Source organism: Ylistrum balloti, unplaced genomic scaffold, assembly GCF_031769215.1.
Source record: "Ylistrum balloti isolate Yb309-2 unplaced genomic scaffold, AGI_CSIRO_Ybal_v1 Utg369814, whole genome shotgun sequence".
Lineage (NCBI taxonomy): Eukaryota > Metazoa > Mollusca > Bivalvia > Pectinida > Pectinidae > Ylistrum > Ylistrum balloti.
Window position 1 is genome coordinate 154,588 of NW_026781985.1, and position 10,671 is coordinate 165,258.

The 10,671-nt window shown below is 38.7% G+C and overlaps 1 protein-coding gene across 3 annotated transcripts; it reads right to left on the reverse strand.

The window, feature by feature from the left end:
* Positions 1 to 1,839: 1,839 nt before the first annotated feature.
* On the reverse strand, positions 1,840 to 9,945 carry LOC132544904 (uncharacterized). Of its 3 annotated transcripts, none has more exons than XM_060208558.1 (2): positions 9,900 to 9,945; positions 1,840 to 5,635 (listed from the first exon to the last, which is right to left on the reverse strand). In XM_060208558.1, the coding sequence occupies exon 2, from the start codon at positions 3,965 to 3,967 to the stop codon at positions 3,002 to 3,004; it is 966 nt and encodes a 321-aa protein (XP_060064541.1). In that variant the 5' UTR covers positions 3,968 to 5,635; positions 9,900 to 9,945; the 3' UTR covers positions 1,840 to 3,001. The 3 variants fall into 3 exon arrangements, with proteins under 3 accessions (XP_060064541.1, XP_060064542.1, XP_060064543.1); XM_060208559.1 differs by having other exon boundaries at positions 9,925 to 9,934; XM_060208560.1 differs by lacking the exon at positions 9,900 to 9,945 and having other exon boundaries at positions 1,840 to 4,844; positions 4,899 to 5,768.
* Between the last annotated feature and the right edge of the window lie 726 nt (positions 9,946 to 10,671).

A 10,671-nucleotide genomic window follows, 5' to 3' on the forward strand; every position in this document is an offset into this window, starting at 1 on the left:
AGTTACAGGGGTACAGAGAGAGAGACATGTTACAGGGGTACAGAGAGACATGTTACAGGGGTACAGAGAGACATGTTACAGGGGTACAGAGAGACATGATACAGGGTTACAGAGAGACATGTTACAGGGGTACAGAGATGTTACAGAGAGACATGTTACAGAGAGACATGTTACAGGGGTACAGAAAGACATGTTACAGGGGTACAGAGAGACATGTTACAGGGGTACAGAGAGACATGTTACAGGGGTACAGAGAGACATGTTACAGAGAGACATGTTACAGGGGTACAGAGAGACATGTTACAGGGGTACAGAGAGACATGTTACAGAGAGACATGTTACAGGGGTACAGAGAGACATGTTACAGAGAGACATGTTACAGGGGTACAGAGAGACATGTTACAGGGGTACAGAGAGACATGTTACAGAGAGACATGTTACAGGGGTACAGAGAGACATGTTACAGGGGTACAGAGAGACATGTTACAGGGGTACAGAGAGACATGTTACAGAGAGACATGTTACAGGGGTACAGAGAGACATGTTACAGTGATACAGAGAGACATGTTACAGTGATACAGAGAGACATGTTACAGGGGTACAGAGACATGTTACAGGGGTACAGAGAGACATGTTACAGAGAGACATGTTACAGGGGTACAGAGAGACATGTTACAGGGGTACAGAGAGACATGTTACAGGGGTACAGAGAGACATGTTACAGAGAGACATGTTACAGGGGTACAGAGAGACATGTTACAGAGACATGTTACAGGGGTACAGAGAGACATGTTACAGAGAGACATGTTACAGGGGTACAGAGAGACATGTTACAGGGGTACAGAGAGACATGTTACAGAGAGACATGTTACAGGGGTACAGAGAGACATGTTACAGGGGTACAGAGAGACATGTTACAGGGGTACAGAGAGACATGTTGTTACAGAGAGACATGTTACAGGGGTACAGAGAGACATGTTACAGAGAGACATGTACAGAGAGACATGTTACAGGGGTACAGAGAGACATGTTACAGGAGGTACAGAGAGACATGTTACAGAGAGACATGTTACAGGGGTACAGAGAGACATGTTACAGAGAGACATGTTACAGGGGTACAGAGAGACATGTTACAGGGGTACAGAGAGACATGTTACAGAGAGACATGTTACAGGGGTACAGAGAGACATGTTACAGAGAGACATGATACAGGGATACAGAGAGACATGTTACAGGGGTACAGAGAGACATGTTACAGGGGTACAGAGAGACATGTTACAGGGGTACAGAGAGACATGTTACAGGGGTACAGATAGACATGTTACAGAGAGACATGTTACAGGGGTACAGAGAGACATGTTACAGGATACAGAGAGACATGTTACAGGGGTACAGAGAGACATGTTACAGGGGTACAGAGAGACATGTTACAGGGGCACAGAGAGACATGTTACAGAGGTACAAAGAGACATGTTACAGGGGTACAGAGAGACATGTTACAGAGAGACATGTTACAGGGGTACAGAGAGACATGTTACAGGGGCACAGAGAGACATGTTACAGAGGTACAAAGAGACATGTTACAGGGGTACAGAGAGACATGTTACAGGGGTACAGAGAGCGGCATTGATTTTAATCTCTGGATTATCGCAGATGATAGGAAGTACGAAATCGATTAGGCTTGATCAGATAACAGCGGAAAAACTGCCTGTCTTACTTTTCTTAACGGAATGACGAATCTCGCACAAAAATAAAGGAATTAAACTCGGGAAGAAAAAATATTGTCAACAGATTGGTGAGAACAAAAGAGTCAAAACGTCACGTGACTTTTTACTCTGTTTTATCAATTTTAATTTTTGTAAATAATTTCCGTGGAAAATAAAATATACAGCGAATACAATGTCATTGTTCATATATTATATAAATTTAACATAGATATATAGAAAGCAGTCTCATATATTTTCAGGCAACACTCGGTGTTGGGAACAAGGTGACGAACTGTTTCCATCTTAACAGTTCATCGAGTTTGCATCAACACCGAAGTTAAATAGTTTTTACTCAAGACTGGACTTAAGATATGAAAAAACTGTTTTGTTTCCAGCATAATCCAAAATAATCAGATATAGGCCATTTGCGCTGAGAAATTAACATACCTGTCTGTCTAGACGTAAGAACTACCGAGTCATTTAGATGCTTCATCAAAATCTTATGAACGCTTTGGCGCGTTCGGATGTTCTTCGTCAGCTGTACAGCTTGTTAAAATTTATAGTAATTTGCTTAGAAATTGCTTTATTTACATGGACAAAGAGATTGAGGTGACAGTTTTAAGTGACATATGTTGAGATATTCCATGATGTTTAAAGTCTTATCCTGAACATGTGCTAGAACCACAATTGCTAATTTACAATTCGTTTCCTTTAATGCGTAGTCACGTTATTAACACTCCGACTCTAGTTTGTCTTACCCTGCATCTTTTGCTGGTGTCAGATTGCCTTGTTTCATCCTTGGTTTTAAATGGGGAATTCCCCGGTCATGACAATGGTATGACGTCACAGTAACAATTAACTGACGTCACGTCAACGATGCGAAGCCGACTGGAAAACCAAGATATATCACATACCATTTCCTAATAAGGTCAGCAGGGTAAGAGAAAAATAATCATTCACCCCTTTGTTGGTGAGATGGGAGACCTCACCCCTGGGAAAAGATTAGTAAGTGGCACAATGTATGTAAACCTCGTTTTTGCTAACTTAATCATCTTTCACCTCAGGTTGAGATGCACCTATTTCACCTCCAAGGGAGTGGAGGATTCTATGATATCGTCATAGCGTGTCAAATATTGGGTCTAACCAGTCAAAACTACATCCCATATAAACACGCGTGGTCCATTCGAACCTGCCGATGTCTCGTACACGTGTTCACACCGGACGGTAAATCATATACATGTGGTTCAATCTACCAGGTGAAGAATAACTCCTGCACATATTCAATTATATAAGTCCTAAGTGGTTGTATAAATCCATTCCTTTTCTTTAGGTGAATGTTCAGAAGATTCGGTAATATTATCATCTATCTCTGAATACGCAGCTCGGTAGTCCAGAGGAAGAGTTTTTACCCACTGCTCTGTGCGTAACTTAGATGACAATCGTAATTTATTCAACTTTTCTATAACGCCGGGAGTAATTGGCCGATATTTCACCGTTTTTGACTTCAAAGGAATAGTCGGTTTCACATCCATGCTTCGTATTAAATGGTAAGGTCCATTACGCCCGTGGACACTATTTGAATCCTCGTCATCCGAGTCCCCCGGAGAGTGGATCCTGGATGAATTATTTATGTCGTTGATAAGTTCCGGCAGACTGATCTGGTGACTACCAGGACGTCCCCCATTTGTATTCAGAGATTTGTGATTTGCGCTGTTTTTACCCGCAGGTGACTGTACAACCCCGTTCCGTTTTTCTACATTTTTATCTGCCTGCCATTGTTTTGCGTTTCGTATATAAACAGTCCGTCCTGGTTTTGTATATTTTTCGGAATTAAAACTAATAGCGGAATGTTTTTCTCTCCTGTGAAGCTGTGGGAGTAACGTTTCCGTCGAAGGACGTTCACCGGCAACAAACGAGTAACTCCGTTTTAACACGGGTTGACGTGTGTATAAATGGCCCATCAAATTGCGTCTCGCAGTATCTCTTCGCGAAACAAAATCATACACCATCTTTTCGCCCATTACAACTGTCAATTTCCTCTCACATTCTCCTTCTGATACCATTTTATGGTTTAAAGGCAATGAGTGATGACTTTTCACACAACTAGTCCCATTTACATTTGACAACTCAGTTAGAACATTGCCCTTCTCGGCTTTTAAATGTCTTCGCAAATCATTTGCTACTTCCGGTCCGGATTTATCCGTGGAAATGTTCTCGAATGAATGTTTACCTATCGATACTCCCTGGTGATTGTTAAACATCTGAAGAGCAGGTTAATGATATACCCATTATTCAAATCACCAATACCACTTTCAATTAAGTTTATTTCCGTCAAGTTTTGTCTGTTGAACTTATCATCCTACTTACGTTTGTCGTGAAACAGGTCGCCACGTTCTAATGTTTGAACATCCTCTTCACCTCGCAACTGATCAATCGCATTTTCAATTACGTCTTTATTCCTTCGTACTATATTTGGAATCGGCCCAGCACAAGGCATTCGAGTCAATATGTTTATGTATATCGAGTGAAACTCCCTTCACTTGTCAGTACTCGAGGGTTTACACACACAAATCGCCTTATCTAGTGTTTCCTTTTGCCGTATCACTTCCTTGGATCTGTGTGGCTTCTCCTACCTACACCTGTGAGGTTTAACCTCCTCACACCTATGTAGTTTAACCTCCACACACCTGTATTTTCACCTCTTTACAGCTGTGTGGTTTCACCTCCTCATACCTGTATTTTCACCTCTTTACAGCTATGTGGTTTCACCTCCTCACACCCGTATTTTCACCTCTTTACAGCTATGTGGTTTCACCTCCACACACCTGTATTTTCACCTCTTCACAGCTGGTAGTTCCACTATCCCAAGCCTTTACAGTTTCACCTACCCACAACTGTGTAGTTTCACCTCCACACACCTGTATTTTCACCTACTCACACCTGTGTAGTTTCACCTCCTCACACCTGTATTTTCACCTTTTTACAGCTGTGTAGTTTCACCTCCATACACATGTATTTTCACCTCCTCACACCTGTGTAGTATCACCTCCTCACACCTGTATTTTGACATCCTCACACCTGTGTAGTTTCACCTCCTCACACCTGTATTTTCACCTCTTTACAGCTGTGTAGTTTCACCTCCATACACTTGTATTTTCACCTCTTTACAGCTGTGTGGTTTCACCTCCTCACACCTGTATTTTCACCTCTTCACAGCTGGTAGTTCCACTATCCCAAACCTTTATAGTTTCACCTCCCCACACACGTGTTGTTTCACCTCCACACACCTGTGTTGTTTCACCTCCTCATACTTGCACGGCTTCCACACCTGTATAACTAGGTGCTGTAACGGCAGCCAGTCACTATCGACAGTGGTACGTCAATGACACATCTATGTCCCAGCTAAATATGTAAATATTTCTCAGATATTGAGCGAGTACTACGATCGATTATCACAGACGCCCTCCAATAGGTCTTGTATCTCTCCGTGTTAGCACTGACCATAGTCCTAACACTAGTCAGTTCCTTAAACTCCAGCCTACAGACTAACAAGTCTGTGTACACAAGAGAGAGTCACTTAGATATATATATAAGATATGTCCGTTTAAACACGAAAGTCAGCGCACACAAACCTTCTATTAAAGAACTCCGAAATTAAACATTTTCAATAAGTATCGTGTATGGCTCCACTGTACCGTTCATCGCGATTTTGTATATTGGTTTGATATCGTGTCCAGCAGCGAAGATACAAGGAGCCGAGAACCGTCGTGACACCAGAAGATACATTTCATTGTGTATATTTAAAATACCTTTACACACACCAGAATGTATAATACTCGAGCCTTGAACACGACTTTAAATACCCATGTTCCTTCCCTATGTCGTCTGGTCTAAGCCGGTTATGCAGGCCTCTCTCATACCCTTTAAACCTGAAAAATATCACAAGGTATAAAAGGATTAAATCCAACACGAAAGAATCACAGAATACACAAGTCCCAAACAATCAACACATTGATTTGGTTTCTGAATTGAATTTGGTTGAAGATTTCAAGCATTTCCATAGTTATATTGTTCTCGTTCTTACGAAGAGAAAATCTTGTCGGGACGAATTCTGTGTATGGGTATAATGATAGGCACCGATCTTAACATATATTTATATATATTTAAACTGTCGGCTCGAATTAATATAATACACACACACAATTACTGATCAATTTTCAATATCACCAAACGTCAACGGACCGTTATACAATACAAAACATTATTCAAATCAGACCTCGATATGGACTTGTCAACACATTAGCGGAAAACATTTAAATTTATCATTTATGTTTAGAAAGTATTGAAAGGGTATTCTAAGTTTTCCACAAGTCTTTTACCAGGGCTTAACATCGGAACAGAAAAACTTTGATTTAAGATAGTCTTAAGATTTATCGATCGTTTCAAATCGATGCAAAATCTTATTTCGGCAAAGTGTGCTTGAAAAAAAATCATTCAAGGGAATAGGTGAATGCCTTTTTATATGAAATTAAAATGTACTTAGAACGACGAATCAGAAATGAAACTACTTCATATACAGTGTTGGTGTTGTGACCTTCGAAGAAGACAGTAATTTGACGCTACGGTTAGTGTTGAAGTGCGGTGTGTTTCTATTAGAGTAGCAAAAATTAAGGCCATAACATCAACACTATCAAACAGAAATCAAATTAGTTGGATATACTACAGGATAAAATATCTAATATTCTCACGACGAGGAAGTTTAATAAAAGTAAGCATAGGTGCGTTCATACTACTTACTCCATGTAACGAGGGCCTTTATAAACAATCTCGTTTACCCATCTTAAAACGAACACATTTAGATTTGCAACAAATGTTGGAAAAAAACTTTAAATTACAGTTTTATGTTTTCGTAAGCCCAAGTACTAGTAGTTTTGGTATTCATCACAGGGTGTCTTGGCAGCAAAGTACAACCGCTTTGAAAATAAGTGACAGCGTAGGCAATGAAATCGCGTATTTGACTGTTATTGTAAGTGGACTTTCAATACCCATTTCACGTAAATACTTACTAACCCGAAAAAAAACTGTTTCATAGCATTAATATATTGTTTACTAAAATATTTACTATGACAAGAACGCACAAAGAACACAAGTGAACAGCAACAAAATGAGATTTGGAGAGCTGATTAATGATGGCTACACCATACAACTAATTGGTCCTTCTAGGACTTGAAAGTGTTTTTAATGTCAGAAGCCGTTTTAAAAAAATAAAGAAAATACTAACATGGCAACATAATCATAATCGAAGCTCAATTTTTTACAAAACTTCGACAAAAATATGAACAAAAAGATTTACACGGAGACTCCTGAAGAAAAGTACAAGGATAACAAGACCAGGTGTTCCGGAAGAGTAAGCATCTATACTGCCTTATCGACCACACCCGCCATGTCAAACTTGGTCAATCCGAGTAAGTAATGTCACCTTCTCAAATGAGAATAATGTATACAACCAGGAAATAACCAGGGACTATTTCTGTCAGAGTAATTTACTCAAAAACACATTTCATTGCCAATATCAATTTGGGCAAGGGATGGGGTCACAAGCTATTATAACTTATGAAACCTTCTCCCATTATAAAATAACATTTACATGGTATCACTGAAATAGACATCAGATTAAGTAGAAATACATTTATATGTGAAAACTATACAGATACAGGATCACAGCATTAAAACATTTCTCAAATTTTATAGCTGCATTTGGTAGATACTCACACATGTCTAAACACAGGGGAGGTTAGGTCTACAAAAAGATTTAAACTACCAAACAAAACAAGGTCGAAGATTAACTCTGTGCCTAAGCCATACAGATTTTGATGCGCATTTCAGTGTTGAAAAATTGACACGAAAAGTAATAACGCTTTTCATTAGGATGTCCACAGTTACAAACTAAATCTTCGAAAAAGGTCATATTTGATGGTACCTCATTTGTGACTCCGTTAAGTGCGCATAGTATTCAACTTTTGTTCTCCAGAACTGGAGTAGATAGGCGAATATGGTTGTAAGAGAAATTTAGAATTTACTTAAGGCAACGATCTAATGAGTTCCAGCAACGAAGAGTAAAATGTATAAAGGAGAGATTTGTTAAAAGTCGAAATGGAGGTATTTAATAACTACTGTTATCCAAATGTAGTTTAACCATCCCATGATAAACAAGCATATTCTTAAACTGTGGAAAAATGTATGATTTATAATGTTGTTTTAGCAACAGTAGGTGACGGGAGACCATTCATATAAACCGAAGTTAACTGGTTGTGCATTTTACATAAAAGTTGTCGTTTTCTACGTTTTCGGTGATTTGAACGATTATCTAAACCTGATTAAACCTCTGTATCTCCTACACGGGTATGAGAAGAAGGCATGTTACAAAACAAGCAGCGCCTTTGGGGATTTTCTCTAACCTGTCTGATTGAAATCTAGTACAACCATAACCCGTAATGCACACGCATATTCTTAAACTTACGAAATGAATCGTTTAGGAAATTTTTAAGAGGCTATTTTTTTCACTATGCATGGCATAAATGCTTCACACCAACCTAACTGAAGGTAAAACTGTCTGTGAAATAAATTGTTTTCTTACCAGATATATCATTCAGCACAGAAAGCCGTCTCCATCGAACCTTTATGCCAAACCCGATCAAACGCCATTGAAATGTCACAGAATACCTTAAATACATGTTTTTCCCTCTTCAAGAGCAGTATAGATATTGTGATCAATTTCAATTAGTTGATGTTTATGAAAAGTGAGTTTTCAACGAAATAATAATGTAGGTGCTTGAAAGCAACACGTTCAAAAACTTTCCCATCTGTAGATAAAAGAGAATTTGGCCTATAATTAGGAGAATGCCTATCGCATTTTCAAACAGTTGCATGACTTTGGCTATTTTCCAACTAGCTGAAAAATATATTGATATATAATAGAATATCAAAAATGATTTGAAGAGGAGAACAAACAGTCTGTGTGGTAATTCTTAACATATGGTGACTGGTTCCTTTCATAAGTACAAAGACTGATGATTGTAATACAGAATAGTGTGGTGGTTGTAATACTGAAGCGACCAATTCAAAGATATAGTGGGAAACTGAAATAGACTTTTAAAAAGTGTCGTAACAGCTGGGTGGTCGTAATTTTGAGGTTTCACTGTACAACTATCATGCAAAAACAAAACAAAAAACGAAATAACGAAAAAAAAAACAATAAAGTTACTAAAAAACGCCTTTAAGACTTTATGAACGATCGAATTCGCCAAAAGAACGAAAAAGAAAAAGAGCGAATTGTCAAAATTACCAAAAGCGAATTAACGAAATAAAGATAAAACGAAATAACGAAAATACGACAGCTGTCCCTTTTGTAGTTCAAAAAGAGTCCTTGTTTAAAGCTTTTACTGAGAGAACATCCAATCGATATGGTCTCTTTGTATTTGTATAATAAAACAATCCAGTGATGAATGATTTAATTAAGATCATATCATTTCACATCGTACTTGATGTACCTTACCACAGATACGAAATGGAATCTGAGAGCTGATCGCAACTAGGTTGAAATAAAAGATGGCGTGATTTTTTTTGTTCTTTTTGTGATGAAGTTCAAGAGCCAGACCCACTACATTATAGATATTTATCCATATCTTATTGATTGGAAATGTTGTTGTATATTATTACATAATATATAATTAAAGACTTGTATAAAGTTTCGAACTTGAAATTGAAAGGGTACCGGAGATATCGGTGCCGGAATTAGTCTCATTAATCAACACAAGGATATGAATATTGATGATGAAAAGTCACGTGATACGTTCAGACGTGGTCAGAACCAAAACAAAAATGGAGGAAGAGCTGAGTAGTACGTCCATGTCACAACGCTTGTAAAGAGATTTTACCGATAAATACAATCAATACTCTATATATCCTGTATGGAAATCATCTAACGTTTGTATTGATCACATCTTTCAATGCTTACATATGACACAAAAACGTGCAGATTACGTGAAAATCTACGATTAATTGGAAAGAGGCCCTCAAATGGGGGCTACGATAAGGGTAACGAACAGATAGAACATCGCGAAATGGATCTATCTAAAGCGAATATTGGATGATAAGAGTATTTATGAATATGATTTTAGAGTGATACTACACGAGAGAGCCAAACAGAGAGCGATACAGAGTATGAACCAGCCATCTTCCTTCTTTTTGCCTCCGAGTCCGTCAAAACCCGCTTCCCTCGCACGCTTTCTGCCATGTTGGAAGACCGCAGATTTATTTACAGTTCCTTTCGCATGCGTCAGAGGGCAGAACTTCCCGCATAATTAAAAATTAGCACGGAGTCGTTTCGAAATCTTTTTAAAACTATTTCTTACGTTAGATTGGTAGCGATTTACTTTAAAATTGCGGTATTACAGGGTTAGTCAGAACTTTTGCTATCCGAGAAAAATAAAAAAAAAAATATCGGTCGAGGAGTGGGTCTGGCTCTTTAAACAGCAAGTTTGTCAAAATAGGGAAAATGTATAAACAGTAACTGAAAAAGCTATCGGTCCTAATCTTCACAATCACTGTATTTCCACGAAAGTTTCAAGAGCTTGATTTTTCCGGAATCATTATGTACTCCAGTTCAGACAGTGTACTAGAGACTAAGGCGTACTTGTCAACCATAACACCGATTTACACGGCAGGTTTAACCCGTGTGAACTAAAACAGGATTACCCAGACATCTCCAGTGACAGTTTGCCATTGACAAGCACCTCTGCAGGTGGTATGTTACCACGGAAGGGGTCCGCGTGGCGCTGTGTTGTGACGATACCGAGGAATGGAAAATCGGCCCGATACCTTAGACCCTATTGTTACATAATCCCCATCACTTAACGATGGGAAACTTAAGAAAATATCCGTTGTATGTATTTCAGAGAAGTTC

Coding starts and splice junctions, on each gene's coding strand:
- LOC132544904 (XM_060208558.1), bottom strand. CDS start 3,967: ATGTTTAACAATCACCAGGGAGTATCGATAGGTAAACATTCATTCGAG.